We start from the raw sequence: 21,833 nt of genomic DNA, 5'->3' as shown, positions 1-21,833 counted from the left end.
CCTGTATTGGGGCAGGGTAAAACTGATAATTGGCGACAATGTCACCCCTGAGCTGAGTGAGAGCGAGTACCTGGCATGCGATGAGATGACTGGGGAAGTTACAAAACAGCAGGCTTTTAGATGTACTTGGTAGCCTCAGAGGTGGGCCAGGCACTCCTAGCATAACAGCTAAACGTAGGTACCCATGGAGATGGCGACCAGGTTTCCACGGAGGAAGGTGAGGATACTGTGGCGGGGGGGGGGGCGGGGGGGGCGGGTAGGGATGGTGAGGAACACGCTGCGCTGACGGACTTCAAGAAGGAGGTGCAATTTAGGGGCCGTGTTTCTGGCTAAACCAAGGGCTCTGGAGAGCGATCCAGGGTCCTGCCTGGGGAGCAGCGAGGGCAGGGAATGACAGGGCAGAGTATTAGGTGCGATTCTCCCTCTCGAATGACTCAGGGAGTCTGGGAAAGAGCAAACCCAAAGGGCCAAAAAGGTGAAGGCGCATACGGATTAAGTTCGGTTCAGGGGCACTTTTCAAGGTGGACGTCCACGTGCCAAGATGCTCCGACTTGGCGCTTGGGGAGCCTGGCTCCGCATGCGGCGTTCAGGGTGCACCAGCTCTCCGGGACTCCCGGAACCGTTAAGCAGCGGCTCCCTGAGCCTCCTCGCTTCCCTGGCTCAGGCCTCTGGGGGCTCCCCGCCACCTCCCCGCTCCCAGCGCCTCCCTTCCTCTCCGCTCTCTGGAGAGCAGAGGGGATGCCCAGCGGAGTGCTCACGCTCCCAGCAGCCAACGCTCACCCCGCGGCCTCTTCCGCGTGGCCTGGAGCTGCCTCCCCGAGCTCTCCTGCGCACCGGGGCAGCCGGGCCGCGGGAAGCAGGAGCCGCAGCCGGAGCCCGAGCCGGAGCGCGCAGCCTAACGGTCCGGCGGCCGCGCCCCGCGCCCCGCCTGGCGGCGCCGCAGCTGCTGCCCGCCCGCCCCCTGCGTCATGACGCCGGCGCCCAACGCGGAAGCCGCTCGCGGCGCGCCTGGTCCAGCCGCGGGCTGAGCGCGGAGCCGCGGCGGGCGCGGGAGCCGGGCCGGGGCGCGAGCCGGGCACAGCCTCCCGCCGCAGCTGGGCCGAGCGGGCGGAGCGAGCCGAGTGGGGCCGAGTGCGCCGGCGGCGGCGGCGGCGGCAGGCGGAAGCGGGCACGGCGCGCCGGGGCCGCCGCCGAGGGGATGCGGCTGCCTCCCCGGGCGGGTGTGTAGAGGGCGGGTCCCCGGCCTCGGGAGCGCGGCGGTGGAGGGGACGGAGGCGGCGGCCATGGCGACCCCCGGAAACCTGGGGTCTTCTGTGCTGGCGAGCAAGACCAAGACCAAGAAGAAGCACTTCGTAGCGCAGAAAGTGAAGCTGTTCCGGGCCAGCGACCCGCTGCTCAGCGTCCTGATGTGGGGGGTAAACCACTCGGTAAGGGCTCGGCTGCGGCGCGCGGTCCTCTTCCTCCTCGTTCCCCTCCTCCTCCGGCCGCGGCTGCTGCGGGGCGGGCAGCCGGAACCTGCTGGGTCTCACCCTCCACTTCGGCGCCCCCGGCCCCGGGGCGCGCGCTCTCCCCTCCCGACCACTTGCGCCCCCTTTGGACCTTCGGACCCGGAGCGGCACGAGGGGTCCGGTCTGCGTTTGAGCCCTGCGGCCGGTGCTGGTGCTGCCCGCGGTCCGCTCGCCCGCCCGCAGGGAGGTCCCCGCAGCTTGGGAAGTGGGAAGTTTGTGCGGGGCACGGCTCCGCCTCGCCTGTCAGCGGCTGCTGGGGGCCGAGTCCAGGCCACCGCTCCGGTACCCCCCGCCGCCAGGCAGGTGTACCTGTTCCAGGTTGGGGGCGTCCGGAACCTCCTGCGGGCGGTCGGGAGAGCACGATTTGGGGCAACAGCTTAAGAGCTTAGGTCTCCCCCCCTCCTCTTTAAAGGAAGTATTATTAGACACGAGGAGGCCTTTTGGCAAATTAGAAGCCAGTGCAAGTGTTGCACTGGTGTTCAGCATCTTGGGCCGCTCGTCTCCCGCATCGCGGGCGGAGGAGCCATTGGCGGGGAGTGCGCTCCGCTCACCTCCTCCTGCAGCCGGCCCTAAGCCGCCGCCTGCGGAGGGCGGTCCGGGCGGGGCCCGCTGGAGGGGTCCCGGCGGGCGCGGACGGGGGGTCTTGAGCTGACAGCCTCTGCGCAGGGGCTGTGTTTAAAAGGCTGCAGGAGAACGCCTGGGGAAGCTTTGCGTACGGCCACGGGCGGTGGAAGATGCGCCCCCGCGGGCTATGCGGTTTGCGGTGCGAGGGTCCGAAACAGCCTCCTGCAGATCTTACCGCGAGGAACTCCTGCAGTTTTAATCAACTCAGATGGGGATCAGGAAATGTGATAGGAGCTGTTGGCAGAGCTGCGGAAGTAGAAATAAGACAGCGAATTTTGACCGTGACCTTGCCCACTGCAGTCAGTGGGCATCCGAGGAAAGAGGCAAACTTGCTTTTCGTGCTTTTGATGTCCACGGGTGTCATTGTGTCCTTTTCACCGTGACGGAGAAGGCAGAAAACCACGTTGGTGTTTGAGAGAGCACTCTCGGTTTCACGAAGTTGTTTAAGATGTCTCAGAAGCATCATTGTCCGATTTCTATTCCCCGATGGTGTTGGGGGAAAAGGTGAAACAGTAGCAGGGCTGATTGCGTGGAGTGGCTGTTTTTAACAAAGTTGAGAAATAATTGTTTCTACCAGCTTAATGTGTGATCCGCTTAAGTTCATTTTAACTGAAATACACTTTAAAAAAAAAAAAAAAAAAACAAAACTATCAGAGTTGTAAGATGTTGCAACAGCATACATGCATGGCTGCACCAAAAACTCCCCCAAATTTTATGGGGAAAATGAAACGAATGGTTTCCTATGTAATAAATCTGTAATTTAGAGCTATGTCTAATTTTGTTAAACACTTTTTAAAAAAAATTATGTTGTTAGTTTCTGGGATAGAAACCTGTAATTTACAGAATAGGATGTATGTCTCCTTGTGCTTACTCATATTTATGGGTGTTTTTATCTCTCAGAGTTCTGGTGTTTTGGCCAGGAGATTGTTTGTTTCAAGGTTTAATCTAGTAAAGTAGTGTCAACAGTGTGCTGCCGAAAAAGTGTGCTCCCCAGGAATCAGTCTGAATTCCAGTTTACTTTAGAAAATCTTGCAACTGTGCATGTGTTACTGGGACTGCTTATGTGTTACTGGATTTTATGGTTTGCTACATTTGTTTTATAGTTTCTTGCATTGGAAATATTTCAAAACTACTTAAGGCTTATAATGTATCATCTGTAGGTAGTAAGTTTGGTGTTACTTTTGTCTTCATGAGAAGTGAGTATACATAGCCAGCGGAGTGAGGTTTCCAGGTTTCCATAGGATACAAGCCTATTATTTATATTGGGCACAGGCAGTGCCAGCCACAGTGGGAAAGATTGCTAAAACCCCTCTCATATGTATGTCCAAATATCAGAGATATCTGCCTTCGTATTAAAAGCATCTTTTCCATGAGTTTCTTTTTCAAAATGTCTATTTGTTTTAAATATACTGGTTTTTTGGGGAAGAATACCAGAGTGTATGTAAGGATGAAATTTAAACTCTTAGATACCATGTACTTCTTGTTGATTTAATTTTAGGAGATAATATCTGATAGTAGATACATGTTTTATATGACTTGTGCCCCAAAGTTTACAGTTTAATGTGAGAATAAGGATGTCAGCAATATTAAGAATGAGCAAAAATAGTGCTGGATGTGAATGGGACCCTTGAGAAAGTATAGCTGAAAAGGAATAGATAATTTAAATGTCTTTTCCTACATCTCTAATGTGATCAGAATTAAGATTTGTCATGAATATAGTAGTTCCGTACTTTGAACAGTCATGTGAACTTATCACTGGATATTAGGAAATAACGACAGATTTGGAGCACTAAAGAGAAACTACACATTTATTTCATCATCTAGGCATCTTATAAGGGGATGGGGCATCTCACACATATTGTGGTAAAAAGCTCTTTGGATCTGTGTTCTAGTTCTTTAATTCCTACTGTTGACCTTGGGCATGTTAAGTAGTTTTTGCATTTTTGCATCTCTGAAGTAAGGTTGATAGACTGGATGATTTCCAAGTTTTTTCTCCTAACTAGCAAGATTCAACTGTTTTTACAGTTAAGTGGGTGTACAGTGTCATAGTAAGATGTGTAGAATGGTAATAGTATATGTAATAAAGGTTGCAATGCTATTATAATCTTGCAAATGCAGCAGCATTCAGGAAATCTTCAGGGCATTGACTAGAGGGTAGGGAAATTTATGGTGATTGTAAGAGATTGTGAAATAAGTGTTTGATTGTAGTTGAACTGCATTGCAGTCTATTACATAGTGTCCATTTAAGTGAAATGTAAAATCTTACAATTAAAGTGAACATTTTCAAGACCATTGCGGTGGTAATGAAGATCTTGATTTGGGCAATGCTCAGTGTCAGAATAAGCCTGCTATTGTGTGGTTAATTTGAAATGTTACTGCTTTCTAACATAAAATATCCATCAGTGAATGGATCAGTGCCAGTTTTTATTTTAAGTATTTCAAGCAGATATTATAATTGAATTTATAAAGAAAAAGATAACTTAAGACAGTTTTGTCTCATTAACATTTGGAATTAAACTAAAAACTCATCAGGCAGCTTACTTCTTAAAACGATATTTTAATAGTGTTAAGCATGTTGAATGATAAGAGCCAAGACTTGTTTTAAATAAATATGAAAAGATCCTTAGACATGCAAAATGTGAGCCTTTTAGAAATTAGTGTTTACAAACCTATCTAAATAATTGAAAGAAGACATTCATTACTGATATAGAGTGATTTTAAGGGATGTAACCCTTGTTTAACACAGAATACTTCAAAGTAGCCTGTGTTAGGAGTCTCCATTTCAAACCCTAGACACCACATTTGGGCAAAGATTCAAATATCAGGAAGATTTGGGGGAGCTGCATAGTAGGAGGAAGAACTGGTAACTGGACCCCAAGAAGAACCAGGTGCTTGGGTACTCTTGGGACTTTTCTGTCCACTTGTCTTTATTCTGCTTCATAGCCAACTGGTTTACTCCACCGGGCAGGCAGTATCAGGCAGGGGCCTGTTCTCATAATAGAGCTGGAGTGTTTATCTTTGGGGATTACCCCTGGGGATCTGTGAAGGCCAACCCTTTTTAAAATATATATTTATTTTGCTTATTTGAAAGGTAGAGTGGCAGAGGGAGAGAGGGGCGCGCACACACACACACACACACTCACTCACTCACTCAGAGACACAGAAACTCAAAGATCCTCCTTCATTCCCCAAATAGCTGCAATGGCCAGACTGAAGTCAGGAGCCAGGAACTCTATCCAGGTCTTCCACAAGGTGACAATGCACAAGTACTTGGGCCATCATCCTACTTGCCCAGGCACATTAGCAGGGAGCTGGATTAAAGTGGAACAGCTGGGACCTGAACTGGCACTCTGACATGTGATGCCAGTGTCACAAGTGGTGGCTTGAAAGGACTAGCCTTAAAACAGGTGACGTGTTTTCTGTGCATTGGGGAATATGTGGCTTTCTGGAGGCCACATCCATAGCTTTTATCAAATCCTCAGCAACATCTAAGACTTGAAATAGATAAATGTTATTTTGGAGAAATAGTGATTCCTTTTAGGTTCATGGGTTTATATTTGGATATTAAAAAAAAGGTGAAAGAAGAAACCAGGTTTAAAAATGATATAAATGGGGCCAGCGCCGCGGCTCAATAGGCAAATCCTCCGCCTAGCAGCGCCGGCACACGGGGTTCTAGTCCCGGTTGGGGCTCCGGATTCTGTCCCGGTTGCCCCTCTTCCAGGCCAGCTCTCTGCTGTGGCCCGGGAGTGCAGTGGAGGATGACCCAAGTGCTTAGGCCCTGCACCCGCATGGGAGACCAGAAGAAGCACCTGGCTCCTGGCTTTGGATCAGTGTGGTGCGCCAGCCATTGGAGGGTGAACCAACGGCAAAGGAAGACCTTTCTCTCTGTCTCTCTCTTTCTCATTGTCTACTCTGCCTGTCAAAAAAAAAAAAAAAAAAAAAAAAAGATGTAAATGTCTATGAAATTATTTTGACTGAGTAGAATATAAAAAGGCAATTAGATTAAAATAAAATGAAAATTAGCTAAACATTAAATGAAACTCATTGAATGGAACCCAACTAACCATTCATTCAAAAATTAATCTGATATTTTTTTGTCTCTTCATTTTTCAGAGAAAAGCAAAGTTCATTATTAGGGAAGTGGTTTTATACTCCCTAATTTAGTGAATATATTCTGAGAATAAAGAACATCTTTTCCATTTATTAGATACCTTTGAGAGAACTTTAGTATTCTGAATGCTGCCCCATGCAGGACAGTGCCTTCTCTTTTCCAAACAGGGTGGTCCGCAGTACCTTCCAAGACACTGGCGGCAAGGCGCGTGATAAACCAGCAGAACCTACCCCTGTGTTGGTTAGGAAATGCAGTGCCCGAGGCAGTTGATCCTGCCAGCAGACTTGGAAATACCTGTTTTGGAATTGAATGGAATTGGTGCAATTGGTATGATATAGTATGAGGTCAAATCCTGATTCCATCATTCATGGGCTCTGTGAGCAGGTGATTGTGGCCAGTTGAGCCTGAATTTATGCAGTCTTGAAGTGGAGATAATGGTGATAGCCTCCCATGTCATTTTGAGGGTTCAATGAGATAATGTATTTAAAGGCCCATCACAGTAATTGGCACATAATAAGGATTCAGTAAATGATGCTTAAAAGTGAGAAAATTCAGATGCAGTTAGGTTGGTGGCATATTAGTAAGTACTAGACTCATGCTTCTCAGAATTTAACTTGCATATGAATCATTTGGGAACTTTTAAAAAATGCAGATTCTGGTGCAGCAGGTCTGATGGAGGTGAGGCCTGAGGCTGCTGGTCCCTGGGTTACACTTTGAGTAGAGAGGCTGTAAAAGAGAGCTGTAAAAAGGAAGAGACAAGGTCAGATTTTGTCTCCTGAGTGTACGAGAGGAGTCCTTGGAAGAATCGTAACCCTTTGATGGAGTTAGAAGAATTAGGAGAAACAATTTGTGTTGGATAAAGATAGAAAAAATTTTGTTACAAGGAACTTTTAAAATCATTTTTAATTTATTTATTTTCATTTTATTTAAAAAGCAGAGAGGCAAAGACAAATGGAAATTCCACCTGCTGATTCATTCCCTAAAAGGTTGGGTGAGGACAAAGCCAGGAGCTTGGAGCACTATCTGGGTGTCCCATGTGGTAGTGGGTACCCAAGCACTTGAGCCATCACCTGCTGCTTCCCAGGGTGTGCATTCGCAGGAAGCTGAATTGGAAGTGGGAGAGTTAGGGCTTGAAGCAGGATGTGGTGTTCTGCCAAACACCTGCCCCATGATTTAAGAAATGTTGAATTGCAGGTGGTGATGGGTAGATGTTTCAGTGACAGTACACGTGGGATGCTGGGAAGGTTGGGCTGGCCAAGGCAACTTCAGCTGCTGACAAGGTCACAGCAGAAGGTCTGTCTCAGCAAGGCATGAGAAGGACAGCTGCGGTCCTCTTGGTGGTTTTAGGTTTGATGGGAACTACAAGCTGGAGCTTCCTGGTGGTCCTGCTAATGATTGCTGTATTCCAAATTTTACGGAAGAGCACTTAGTCTCATAACCTCCAAAATGTCCATTGCCTTGTAGAATTTTAATCAAGCAGAATGTTAGTGTAGAAGAAAGGGTTAATGCCTTATGCAAGGTTGAGCTGTTTGTAGAAAAGAATTAAAAGGCAACAGGCTCTCTGGTATATACTTCCCACTAGAATAAAGATAGATGTTAATAAAGCTTTAATTCACTATATGCTACAAATACTACAATGGTTAGGATGTCAAAACTGTAAAATAGATCTAAGTAAACCTTTAAATATGTACAATAAAGAAATTAAATAATTACAGAAAAAATTGCAAAGAGGGGATACATTTTAAAAAGGGTCTGCTTTGAACTTGGGGCTTCTAGTAAAGATTAGATTAGGAAGGTACTATTCTAGCCTATATAGCCAATTTCTGCAGCACTCGAGGCCTTGGCTTGTGTGGGCAGCCTGTTATCTTGCACCTGTCTGTGCTTGTAACCCATGCTCTGAGTATGCCCTTGAAAATCAAAAAAATTGTAATTAAAAAAAAATGGACAACAGGCTTTTCATTGTAAGAAGAAAAAATCATTATGTGGCTTATAATATAAAAATAAAGTCTGGTGCTCAAAAGCCATCAGCCTTGCTGTGAGTGTCTCTCATTTCTTTGAGCGCTGACACCTCTCACACCTTGGGGCCCCTGGACTGGCTGGAGCTGGTCTCTGGCAGGCTGGAGCCCAGGAACAAAGTCAGGGCTGATGTAGGAACTGTCCTGGCAGAACTGGTCATTGCGCATACGGGTAAGTTAGAGCTCTGTGTGCAGTGGGGACTCTTGACTTTCAGGGGAAGAATGGGTGAAGAAGAAACCGGAAGGAGGGGAAAAGGAAAACTCAGCAAGGAGGTGGCACCATTAGATGGTCTCAAGAGCTTGATACCCAGGGTTGTGCTTTTTGCTAGAGTGATTGACGCAGTATCTGAGTGAAAGCTGGAAGGTTTAGGAAGTAAATCAGTAGGAGAGGCAGCTTCCCTTTTTGGAATGTTAGAAGTAGGAGGACAGTAGAGGATGTGGTTTTTCATGTGGAACACCTGAGTATGGCCTTGACCCTGTCTCTGCCTATCCATCTTTACTTGTACCAGTCCTGCCCAGATTTATCTTCCATTCCTCCCTCCCTCCCTCCCTCCCTTCCTTGATTTATGTATTTATTTGAGGTACACAGAAAGAGAAGGAGAGGCAGAGAGAGGGGTAGGGGGAGATCTTCCATCTGCTGGTTTACTCCCTAAATGGCCACAACGGCCGGAGATGGGCTGATCCGAAGCAAGGAGCTTCTTCCAAGTCTCCCATGTGAGTGCAGGGGCCTAAGGACTTTGACCGTGTTCTACTGCTTTCCCAGGCCACAGCAGAGAGCTGCATCAGAAGTGGAGCAGCCATATGGGCTGCCAGCATTGTAGGCAGGAGCTTACCCGCTACACAACGGTGCTGGCCCAATCTTCCTCTTTCTTAAACTGTTATCAGAAGCTCCTAGCTTATGTCCCCATGTCTACTTCTGTCCTCTTTTCCTTTCTTTTTTTGTGCCCCTGTGGCCCTCTTCTCAGAACAGTGCTTTCAAATAAATGAAAAGACAGAGGGGTCATTCTGCCAAGTCCATGGAGTCCTTGAATTCTGTTCATGGACCACTTAGGCGTTGGTGTGATCCAGGTGAGGACTCTCACGAGAGTAAGGTGATGGTGGGTTGGGAACCCAGGGAGAACATGAGCAGCCAGAGCGAAGGCTGCTGGGGAGGCACCTGTGGAGTTGAATTCATGAGCCGTTGGGATCTCTGTGCTAGTAGGTGTTGGGTTCTAGCCAGTACCCCTAAACCCCAAGCTGTGCTGACTGTGTCAGGCCCCAAAGTTACTTGTTTCTCTGAGATCCCTTCCTTCTAAGTCTTCGAGCTGTTTTTGCAAGGACAAAGTATTAACTATGAGGGAGTTCATGGAAATTATTATAAAAAAATAGATTTCAAAAATTTTCTTTGCACCAAAGTAAACCATTTTACCTTGTAATTCCATTTTTTCAAGAAGAATTTTTGAAGTACCCTTGTAATAATATGGGTTAAACTCTTTGAAAATATTTTTCCCTTTACAGAAAGAAAATAATTATTTATGTTCAGAGCATTTAGAGAAACAATGAATATATAATTTACTCCTAAAAGGTGTTGAAAGGAACTTTAAAACAGCAACTTACCTGAAGATAAGCTTTTAAATTCTAAGTAAGTCTTTATAGTTTCCACCTGAGCACAGTGTTTAAGCTCTTGCACTCTGGAGTCACGGTGTTTCTTGGCTGTGGGACCTTGAGCAAGTTACGTAGCCTCTCTTGGTCCTGTATTTGTAAAAGGAGGTCATAACAGCACCTGCCACTGAAGTTCGTTATGTGGCTTAAATAAGCTAGTACTTGCAAGATGCCTAAATAACTGCTGGCACCTGAGAAGTTCTTCATAGGTGTCAGCTGTCATTATTTTTAAAAAATACATTTTAAATAGTGAAATGTGGCAAATTATTTTATGCTTAATTAATTGTTACTTTATTCTGATTCATAGTATTATGTCACCATTGCATCTGGTGTCCCTGTGTATCTTTGAATGAAGAATTCTCATTTTAGAATTATCTTTGTGCCGTGGCTTTATTTTCTACATCTATTTTGTTTTGTTGTGTGGGTGTGGGTGTTGGGGGAGTATAATATCCACTACTGATTAGATTGTTTGAGATGTCAAAAAACTAACTCACTTTCATTAGTTGCAAGTTATGGCAACCGTTGCTATTTCACATTTAACACAGAAAATACTGAAAGATGCTTCGGATGCAAAATGGATATATTGTGGACCCTGCCCTGGAATTGCTCTGTATAACTGCAGGGGAGACAGACCAGTGATAGATACATGCACAGTAACAGATCCGGTGGGGATGCAGCAGGGGAGGATTATAAATGGCGTGGACCGAGGATTGGCCTCAGCAAGAAGATGACATTGAGCAGAGGTACGAAGGAGGCGAAGGGTTTAGGCGTGAGGCTCTCTGGGGAAAGAGCTTGCCAGGCCAGGGATTGTCCTGTGCAGAGGCCATGAGGCTGTGCTTGCTCAGCAGGTTCAGGGAATTGCAAGGAAGCTGGCATGGCTGGTGCAGGGTCAGAGAGGGTACAGTGGTAGGAGATGAAAAGAGGGGCTGAGTCATGATTACCTCTGCCTGGGGACTCCGAGAAAACGAAGAGCTGACAGAGCTGACGTTGACTAGGACCATATTCAGCCAGGGTCTGTATGGAGCCAGGGACTGTATATACCTGCTTACACCTGTTAGAAATGCAGAAATGGGGGCCGGTGCCAAGGCGTAGCAGGTTAAGCCACCACCTACAGTGTCGGCATCCCATGTGGGCACCATTTCAAGTCCCGGCTGCCCCACTTCTGATCCAGCTCTCTGCTATGGCCTGGGAAAGCAGTGCAAGATAGCCCAAGTCCTTGGGCCCCCGCACCTACATGGGAGACCCAGAAAGAGCTCTGCTGGCTTTGGATCCGCCCAGCTCTGGCTGTTGCAGCCATTTGGGGAGTGAACCAGCAGATAGAAGATGTCTCTCTCTGTCTCTGCCTTTCACGTAAATAAATAAATTAAAAGAAAAGAAATGCAGAAGTGACAGGATGTCAGGAGCTGACTGCGGAGGGAGGCTGAGACCAGACTGGAAGGCCACAGAATTGATCTTTTCTTTTCTTTTCTTTTTTTTTTTAATTAAAGATTTATTTATTTATCTGAAAGGCAGAATTACACACAGAGAGAAAGAAATCTTCTGTCTGCTGGTTCACTCCTGATATGGTCAGCAATGGCTGGGGCTGGGCCAGGCTGAGGCCAGGAGCCAGGAGCTCCATCCACGTTTCCCATGTGGCTGGCAGGGTCCAAGCACTTAGGCCATCTTCTGCCGCCCTTTCAGGCACATTAGCCGGGAGCTGGATTGGAAGTGGCGCAGCTGGAGCTGGCGCACATACTAGATGCTGTTGTCGCAGGCGGTACCCCAGCCTGCTGAGCCACATTGCTGGCTCCCACAGAGGTGATCTTTGTCAGAGAAAAACTAACACCAGTTCTGGCAAGGGTCACTTTAAGTTTTAAGGCCTCCCCTGCTTATTCCCTAAGTTCATTTCACACCTGCCCTCCTCAGTAAGCTTCCTTCTCGTGTCTTGTCCCCTTGTAGCCTCCCTGCTTTCTCACCTAGAAAGCATTGAGCAAGCAGAGGCCTTCAACTTCCGCTCCTCCCTCTGTCCCATCTAGCAGCCTTTGGGCAGCCACACGCAGCAGTCCACAAACACACAGGAGGCCTGCACTGTCCGCCCTGGCAGCTGCGAGCCACATGCGGCTACTTCAATTCCAGTTCCCCTTCTGCTGTCAGCTGCTGTGCGTGGTGTCTGCTGGACTGCATGGTGAGGCTGTGGATGGTAGCCTTCACCACAGCGCCTTCTGTGTGGCAGCATCTCTGCCACAGGACCTCCCTCCCCAAGACAAAGGGAACAGCGGCGGCGACAGCAACAGCTCTCCTTTGCCCTCACTGTGGCCGCTCAGCTTCTCTGTTCCTTTTTATAGCTGATACTGAAGAGTCTCCTGCTGCCTGCCCCCACCTGCCAGGTTCTCCTTTTTCCAGTGTAGCTTTTATCCCTACTGCTCCATAGGCACTGCTCTTGTTAACATCTCCAGTGATGCTTATGGCTTCCAATCCAGGGGCTTCTTTGTTTGGCTTTTCCTGTTTTCCTTCTGCCTTACCGGCCATGCCTCCTTAGCTGCCTTATCAAGCTCCTCCTCTTTCATTCAGTCCCAAACTGCTGCCAAGCCCCACGACTCTATCCAGGGTTGTCTTCACAACTGCGGATATTTTATTTTATTTATTTATTTATTTTTTGGAGAGAGAAAGATAGACCCAGACAGACATAGGGCTCGATCTCCCATTTTGCTGGTTCACTTTCCAAATGCCTTCAATAGCCTAACTAGACCAGGCAAGAGCCAGGAGCTAGGAATTCAATCTGGGTCTCCTATGTGGATGGCAGGGACCAACTACGTGAGCCATCGCCACTGCCTCCCAGAGTGCACGTGAGCAGGAATCTGGAATCGGGAGCCAGAGCTGGGACACGACCCCAGGCACTCTGAATGTCAGATGCATGTGTCCTAAGTGGTGTGTTATCCACTGTGCCAGGGCCCGCCCCTACTACATGATTGAATTTAGTGTCATGGCTTTTGCTACCATTTTATGCCAATTGAGAAGGTTGGTGTCTTCGGTGTGCTGCCATCTCCCTCCAGCTCCATGTTTGGTTTCTTTTATTATTTATTTATTGAAGATTTATTTTATTTATTTGAAAGGCAGAGTTACAGAGAGAAGTGGAGACAGAGAGGTCTTCTATCTGCTGGTTCACTCCCCAGATGGCCACAATGGCCAGAGCTGAGCCAATCTGAAGCCAGGAGCCAGGAGCTTCTTCCGGGTCTCCCATGTGGGTGCAGCAGCCCAAACACTTGGGCCATCTGCTGCTGCTTTCCCAGGCCATAGCAGAGAGCTGGATTGGAAGAGGAGCAGCTGGGTCTCCAACTGGCACCCATATGGGATGCCGGTGCTTCAGGCCAGGGCTTTAATCCGCTGCAACACAGCGCCATCCCCCATGTTCAGTTTCTTACCAGGTATCTTCATGTAAATATCAGCATGAGATGCCCCAAATAAGATCTGATCCCCTGGCCCTGCTCTGCCCCACTCCTGTCATGCCGTAAACCAGTGTCTTCCTCCTGTCAGTAAATGGGCTGACATCTTCCTGTGCGCTGAAGCCCCAAGCCTAGGAGCTGACTGATTCATCATTTCCTTACCACTCCTCCTCCATGTCCCACTTTTGAGTTGTGAATCTGCATCTTCCTTCCTATTTAAATCCTGTTTGTCTAGAACACTGACTACTAACTGGTCTCCCTGTTTTAATTCAAATTCTTTCCGAAATAGACAATATGATGCCACTTCCTCAGTCAGACCTTCCAAAAGCTGGCCCTTGCTTTTTGAGTGAAAGCTCCACTCTTTCCCATGGCTTCGGAGATCTCGATGGCCTGGCCCCTCTTCCCTCTTTGCCCTCATCCCTTGGCACTCCCCTTATTACTCCTGCAGTCCCTCACTCTGCTCCTTCCCTGTCGAGAGGAGCTCACTTTCATCCCCCAGCTAAAGGGTTGCATCCTCGGCCCATCCGACCTCTTCATCTAAGGTAGTCCCCACCCTGTGGTGTTACCTTTTGGCTTCCTCCATGACACTTAACAAGAGCTGAAACTGAGTGGTTTGCATGTTTGTTATGGACCTCCCCCAAGTAGAAGGTTGAGTTCCGCAGTGGTTGAAACTTTGTCTTATTTACTGGCCACATCCCTTGAACCCACAACAGTGCTTTTATGTAGCAGGTGCTCAGTAAGTGTAGTTGAATGAGTGAGTAGAGCAGTTGGCCATTAGTGCTCAGTTGGTGCACCATGAACTCCTCCACATTAAATGTCCATCAAGCCTTAAATATTTTTTTAAATGATTGAGCAAAAATATATAAAGTCTTTTGCTGAGCACGTTATGCAATGCATTAGAGAGTGGGGAAACTTGCTGCAAGTTGGAGATAAGAGGTATGGGGTGACCGCAAGCCCTTGCCAGAGAGACCTTGTGTTGACAACACAAGAACTTTGCCTTGTGAACCCAGCAGGGAAGGTTCTGAGAGCAAAGTGCTTGTCTCCAGTAGTGCCAGAATGTTGAAGGGCCACCAGGTGCATTGGGTGAAGAGCGCCAGTTTGTTTGCAGTCGTCTGAGACACAGCATGGTGCAGAGTACACAGCAGTGTGCACCACTGACACACTCCATTTAGTTTGGGACTTCTGATGGCCAGTATTCAGAAGTTTGCCATGAGTTAAATTTAAGAATCTCTACATTTGAAAAGTGGTGATGATACCAGTATCTCAGATCTTCGTTGGATCTGTTTCTACTGGTTCTTCATGGCACCGATTGTTGTTGTGTTTGCCTCCTTTTGGCTTTGAGCTGCTCATTCTCACAGTCACATGGAGAGGATTCTTTGAGTGTTAGAGTGAAGTGAAAATGTGGTCCACTGGAAAAGATGGTTCATTTTTTTGTCAAGTGTCTAGGGATACTACAGAACAAGATTTTTTAAAAATATATTTATTTATTCCCACTCTTATATTTAACAGCGATCACTTTTCAGTTAAGTTTCAGCACTTAAGAATAATTGTGTATTGATTACAGTATTCAACCAAAAGTATTAAGTAGAACAAACAAAAAAAATACTAAGAGGGATAACATATTAAGCTGCTCATCAACAGTCAGGGTGAGGGCTGATCAAGTCACCGTTTCTCATAGTGTTCATTTCACTTTAACAGGTTTCCTTTTTGGTGCTCAGTTAGCTGTTACCTATCAGGGAGAACATGTGGTATTTGTCCCTTTGGGATTGGCTTATTTCACTCAACATAATGTTTTCCAAATTCCTAACAGGGATCACTTTTCAGTTATAATTTAAACACCTAAGAATAATTATGTGTTAATTACAGAGTTCAACCAATGGTACTAGAACAAAAAAAATACTAAAATGGATAAAGTATTACATTGTACATCAACCGTCAGGACAAGAGCTGATCAAGTCACTGTTTCTCATAGTGTCCATTTCACTTCAACAAGTTTCCCCTTTGGTGCTCAGTTAGTTGTCGCCAATCAGGGAGAACATATGATATTTGTCCCTTTGGGACTGGGTTAATTCACTCAGCATGATGTTTTCCAAATTCCTCCATCTTGTTGCAAATGACTGGGTTTAAGAGAGGGAAGAGATGTGCAATTCGGGACATGCTCAAGCTGACTTACCTCAAATGGTAGAGTTAGAAACATACCAGGGGATTCGAATTCAATCCCATCGAGGTGGCATGTACCAATGCCATCTCACTAGTCCCAGTGATCAATTTCTGTTCACAGTTGACTGTAATGATAGGACTAAGAACCAAAGGGATCACATAAACAAGAATAGTATCTGCAAATACTAGCTGATAGAATCAAAAAGGGAGAGAATGATCCAACATGGGAAGTGAGATACACAGTAGACCCATAGAATGGCAAATGTCCTAACAGCACTCTGGCCTCATAATCAGCCCTTAAGGCATGCGGATCCGACTGAAATGCCCATGAGAGTATTTCAGGCATGGAAAGCCAAGACCCTCTGGGGAAAAAAAAAAACCTAAATGAAAGATCTCCACGAGTGAGATCCCAGAGGAAAGAATGGGTCATCAAAGAAGGAGGTACATTTCTCTGAAGGAAGGAGAGAACTTCCACTTTGACCATGGCCTTGTCTAAATATGATCAGAGTCAGTGAACTCAGGGGGCTTCCATAGCCTTGGCAGCTCATGACAAGAGCCTAGGGTGATTACTGAGGCCATAAACAAGAGTGTCAATTTGTTAAGTCAACAACAGGAGTCACTGTGCACTTACTCCTCATGTAGGATCTTTGTCCTTAGTGTGCTGTACATTGAGATTTATTGCTATAACTAGTACTCAAACAGTATTTTTCACTTTATGTTTCTGTGTGGGAGCAAACTGTTGAAGTCTTTACTTAATACATGCTAAACTGATCTTCTGTATATAAAGAGAATCGAAAATGAATCTTGATGTGAATGGAAGGGGAGAGGGAGTGGGAAAGGGGAGGGTTGCGGGTTGGAGGGACGTTATGGGGGGGAAGCCATTGTAATCCATATTCTGTACTTTGGAAATTTATATTCATTAAATAAAAGTTTTAAAAAAAGATTAAAAAAAAGAAGTTCAAAAAAATATATTTATTTATTTGGAAGGCAAAGAGAAAGCGAGAGATCTTCCACCCACTTCCTCGCTTCCCAAATGCCTTCCAAAGCCAGGATTGGGCCAGGTGGAAGCCAGGAGCCAGGAACTCAGTCCGGGTCTCCCATGTGAGTGGCAGAGACTGAGCAGTCACCTGCTGCCTCCCAGGGAGTGCGGTACCTGGAAGCTGGAGTCGGGAGATGCAGGACTTTACCCCAAGGCACTTTTCCAATACGGGGTGTGGGTGTCCTCAGTGGTTTCTTTTTTTAATCTATTTATTTATTTTTATTTGAAAGGCAGAGAGATGGAACAATAAAGAGAGAGAGAGAGAGAGAGATTTTTCCATTTGCTGGTTAACTCCCTAAGTGTCTCTAACAGCCTGGTCTGGGCCAGGAGCCAGGAACTCCATCCTGGTCTCCCACATAGATGGCAGGGGCCCAACTAATGGGGTCATCTTCTACTGCTTTCCCAGGGGCATTAGGAGGGAGCTGGTTCAGAAGCTGAGCAGCTAGGAGTTGAACTGATGTAGGATGCTGGCCTTGGAAACAGCGGTGGGACTCACTATATCACAATGCCGGCCCCTTCAGTGGTGCCTTAATGGTTGTGTCAAATGCCCACCCTACACCTTTTCTTTTGTTTTTCCATGAATGATACTCAGGAATTGTTTTCTCCTCCATTAGAGATCCTTCATATGTCAAGAAGAGCATAAAGTCACCTTCTCCCTATAAATGGTATGGATAAAATTAATCTTGGATTCTTTAGATAGAATGCTTTATGTTTGTTTGTGTTTTATAGCTTTCTGCATGCTGTTTTTGCTGTTTTGTTCGAGAGGAGAGAGAGAGAGAAACACATCCCCATCTACTGGTTCACTCCTGCTCAAATGCCCACAAACAGTCCCCAACTTGGGCTGAAGCTGGAGCCAGGAACTTAGTCCAAGTCTCCCATGTGGGTGGCAGGAACCCAACTACTTGAGTCATCCCTTGCTGCCTCCTGTTATCTGCATTAGCAGGAAATTGGAATCAGGAGCCAGAGCAGGAAGTCAGTCCCAGGTGCTATGATGTGAGACTCTGGCCTACTAACTGGTATTTTAATCTCTAAGTCAAATGCCTGCCCTATCTTCATGACAAAAGCCCTGTGCCTACCTGAAAAATCAACTTATTGCTTTATAGGGGAGTATGCTATAGTTTGATCATTTAAAAAAACTTTTGACATGTGGTATTATATGAAGTGTGTTTTGTATGTGCATGTGTGTATTTGTATGAAAATTCTTAGAATCTGATGACTATAAATTGTCACAATTATTTATAACTAATTCTCTGTATTGAAAAGATTGAAATTACTTGAAAGCCTACTGGCAGACCTGAGGTGTGAGGCTTTTGTACATATATTTTGGTATATATTCCCTTGCATACTAAGAGGCCTCCCTTTGTCTTGTGGGCAGGTTGTTACAGGGAGAATCCTGTGCTTGGGTAAGTGCATCAGCAGCACTGGGCAGCCTGCCTACTGCACAGCTCTTCTCAAAATTGATTTTAAGCTTTGTATCACGTATCCAAAGAGAAGAATTCCTACCTTTCCAAAGAATGTTCTAAAACAGATCTTCTGAATAAGATCTTTTCACTATTTATTGACCATTTGCTAACTACTAGGAACTGATCAATGCCTTGGATAAAGAAAGACAAGAAAGTTGGTCTGTGGACGAGTTCACAGTCTCCCTGGGAAGGGGCTCATAAGCAGGTGGTGAATGGGGGCAATAAGAGGAGCACCTTGTTCAGAATTTATTTGGTTGCACACGACAGTCACATAAATCAGATTAGCTAAAGAAGAGAGAGAAGGATTATTGGCTAGCTCCTGGAGCGTAAGGGCAGCAACCTCCACTGAGCCCTACATAGACCAGGGTCTAAAGAGGTCTCATCCCTCACTCTGTCTTGGGGCAGCAGGGTCTCTAATCTTTGCATCACTTTCCATGAACCCCTTCTCTAAGAATATTAGTTTTTCTCAGCATCTCTGCACTCGTGTAGATGCCATATAGTTCCCTGATTTATTTGTCCTCAGATCTAGGCACATTCATATGATAATTAGATACTCTGAATCCTAATTTCAAGTTCATTAAGAATGAAACAAAGAGAGTTGGACACTATCCAAATCCAACCAACTGTGGCTTCAGGAGCAGGGTCTCCTGTGGTGCCTGCTTGGCTGCTAGTCACCACTGAGTGGAGGGGCACTCAGAATCCTCGTGGGCAGTGCCCTTCAGGCCCACTACCCCCACCCCACTGCGCCAAGGGTTTGTATGCTCAGATGCCATGAGATGTACAGGACTAAGAAGCTGCCTGAAAAGAGTTAGTGGTGTGTGAGTTGGACCTTAAAATTCTTCAAGAGTTGATTGGAATTAGCCTGGTGAAGAAACTGGAAAAAATGGATTGTAAACAAAGCCAGTAAGATAGACAAAAACGTGAAAGGCATGTGGCATTTTCAAGGAATTGCCATTCTACTGCCCATTTATACAGTGCAATGCATGTCCATTCTTGTGGATGTGTTCCTATTTAAGTTGCCTCTGTATGCATTCATTTCTTTAGGCCGGGATATGAGGTCATTTAGGAGTAGAATCATACCTGTAAGTTGCTAGACAGTCTACCATTCATTTAGGAGTTACTGACTTGTAACAAATGTGCTTTGTTTTTGTTTTTACTTTGAAAAGATTTATTTTATTTATTTGAGAGTTGTAGAGGCAGACAGAGAGAGAGGTCTTCCATTTGCTGGTTCACCCCTCAAATGGCCGCAGTGGCTGGAGCTGAGCTGATCCAAAGCCAGGAACCAGGAGCTTCTTCTGGGTCTCCCATCTGTGTGCAGGGGCCAAAGCACTTGGGCAATCCTCCGCTGCTTTCCCAGGCCATAGCAGAAAGCTGGATCAGAAGTGGAGCAGCCAGGACTTGAACTGGTGCCCATATGGGGTGCTGGCTTGCACTGGGGCTTTAACCTGCCACAGAGTCGACCCCTGTTCTTGTTTTTTCCGCCTGGACTCTGAGGAAGATGTTTGGTGTTAGTCAATCCTTGAATGGCCTCTGTTGCACTTACTGGGTACCGAGGCTCCTGGCCCTGGGATTGGGGTGGGGCAGAAGTCAGCATCATCACCTGCACACCATGGGAAGAGGCTGCACTTGCCAGAGGCAGGCACCCTGCACAGAGGAGGTTGGCTTTCTGGTAGGCGCCGAGGTCCCATGAGCTAGCAGCTGCCCTGTTCTTCTTGGACCGTGTGTCCGCGGTCTCTCATGCTGTCTCCCCACGTGTTGGGATCTCTGAGGGGGCTCTCAGGTGGTATATAGGCTGCACAGAAGTAAGGTTTGGATCTGCTTTGGAAAACGGGAAGTTGTGCAGTCTTTTCTGCCACACGCATGTTTCCATAATGCAGCTCTCCCTATACAAGATGAGTAAACGAGGAGTGCACCGTGCGATGCAGGAGTTGTTCCTGTGCAATTTTCCTTGAGTCCTGCCCTCACTGTGTAGTGCCTCCAGGTAACAGCAGCCGATAGATAGGTGAGCAAAGCCAAAGGTGGCAAACCCCATCAGAGAGCAGGACAGTGAGCCTTGCTCCTTCACCCGTTCTTCCTCTTGCTCCAAGTGGCCAGGTGCTCTATCTGGGAAGGACTAATTATAGGGTTTTCTCTCATTTTTGGACATTTTGTCCTAATAGGTGTAATTTAGAAACTCAGTTATTCCTTCCATTTAGTGATCCTCACTTTTATATTTGTTAAGTCCATTCTGTATTAGAAAATCAGCAGTTTTGGCTGGCGCCGTGGCTCACTAGGCTAATCCTCCGCCTTGCGGTGCCGGCACACTGGGTTCTAGTCCCGGTCGGAGCGCCGGATTCTGTCCCGGTTGCCCCTCTTCCAGGCCAGCTCTCTGCTGTGGCCAGGGAGTGCAGTGGAGGATGGCCCAAGTGCTTGGGCCCTGCACCCCATGGGAGACCAGGAGAAGCACCTGGCTCCTGCCTTCGGATCAGTGTGGTGCGCCGGCCACAGCGCACCGGCCACGGCGGCCATTGGAGGGTGAACCAACAGCAAAAGGAAGACCTTTCTCTCTGTCTCTCTTTCTCACTGTCCACTCTGCCTGTCAAAAAAAAAAAAAAAAAAATCAGTTTTGCAAACCAGCCTGGCCATCTTGCTCCTCTACTCTCTCCCACTCCAAGGTGTGTTGAAGCACCTTTCACAGGTGCACTCTGACCCTTAGATCTCGAGGCTCCAAAATGGCCCTTCTCTCTGTGCTGCCAGGCAGCTCCTTTCCCATAGTTGGTTCTTGCTTGCTGCTGTGCCCAGCAAAGTGAAAAGAAACTTTTCAGCTGGCTCCTCTTCTCTCAGAACCAAAGCCTCAGGCTTTTAGACAAGATTAGGGCTTGCTTGGAACAAACGCACAGCCAACCTCCATGTGATCATCTGGAACAGAACCTGTTCATAAGTTAGATTCTGCTTGCACCCAGATGAAAAGTTCAGATGTCTGGGCCTAGAAAGAACTGTTTTGAAACAGTTATGATCAACACATATGGCACTTTTTTTTTTTTTTTGGCACATTAAGCCAAAGTAGTAGGACAGGAACAAGTTCAAGAGACGTTGTAAAGGAGGAAAAATAGATGAGGAGACGCCCCTATTAGTATATCCCTTGCTCTTATTTACTCTTCTCTTGCAGCTTTGGCAGCAGATAGTCACAAGTTTAAAACATGCCAGTGAACATTTGACCCAGTAAATACACAACAGTGAATATTTTACTCCTTTCTTCTTGTTTATTTAGGTGAACTAGGACACTCATAGTTTCAGTAGAATTTAAGTTCTGATAACAACAGATATATGTGTATATATATATATTTAATTTATTTCATTTATTTGAAAGACAGTTACACAGAGAGAGGTTTGCCATCTGCTGGTTCACTATGCAGATGGCTACAGTAGCTGGGGCTGGGCCAGATTAAAGCCAAAAGCCTGGAATTCCATCCGGGTCTCCCATGTAGGTGGCAGGAGTTCGAGTACTTGGGCTGTTTTCTGCTGCCGCCCCAGGCATGTTAGCAGGGAGCTGGATTGGAAGCAGAGCAACTGGGACTTGAGCCAGTGCCCATATGGGATGCTCAACCCACTGAGCCATGACACTGGCCCCAGTACATGTTTCCTGAAAACTTCAAAGATAACACACAAATATGTGGAACAGATAGCTTAACCATTCCATTCAGAAGCAACCAGTGTTACAGTTGTATGTCTCTAATATACATATGGTTGTATATACTAATATCTTTTTAAAGATCTTATTGAGATTATGCTTTCTTTATATTTCCTCATATTATTTATTCATCATAAGGCTGTTTTAAATTTTTTTTTTAGATTTATTTATTTTGAGAGG

General features: G+C 46.5%; 1 protein-coding gene across 1 annotated transcript in view; it reads left to right on the top strand.

The window, feature by feature from the left end:
- The first annotated feature begins 1,000 nt into the window (after positions 1-1,000).
- Positions 1,001-21,833, top strand: part of PIP4K2A (phosphatidylinositol-5-phosphate 4-kinase type 2 alpha) — a 180,633-nt gene continuing 159,800 nt past the window's right edge. Inside the window, exon 1 of the mRNA XM_002717397.4 lies at positions 1,001-1,427. Coding sequence (XP_002717443.3) covers positions 1,284-1,427 — 144 coding nt within the window. The 5' untranslated portion in view covers positions 1,001-1,283. The remainder of the gene's footprint in view (positions 1,428-21,833) is intronic.

This window comes from Oryctolagus cuniculus, chromosome 13 (assembly GCF_964237555.1).
Source record: "Oryctolagus cuniculus chromosome 13, mOryCun1.1, whole genome shotgun sequence".
NCBI lineage: Eukaryota > Metazoa > Chordata > Mammalia > Lagomorpha > Leporidae > Oryctolagus > Oryctolagus cuniculus.
The sequence above is the reverse complement of the archived record's forward strand: the minus strand, read 5'-3'. Positions and strand labels throughout refer to the sequence as shown.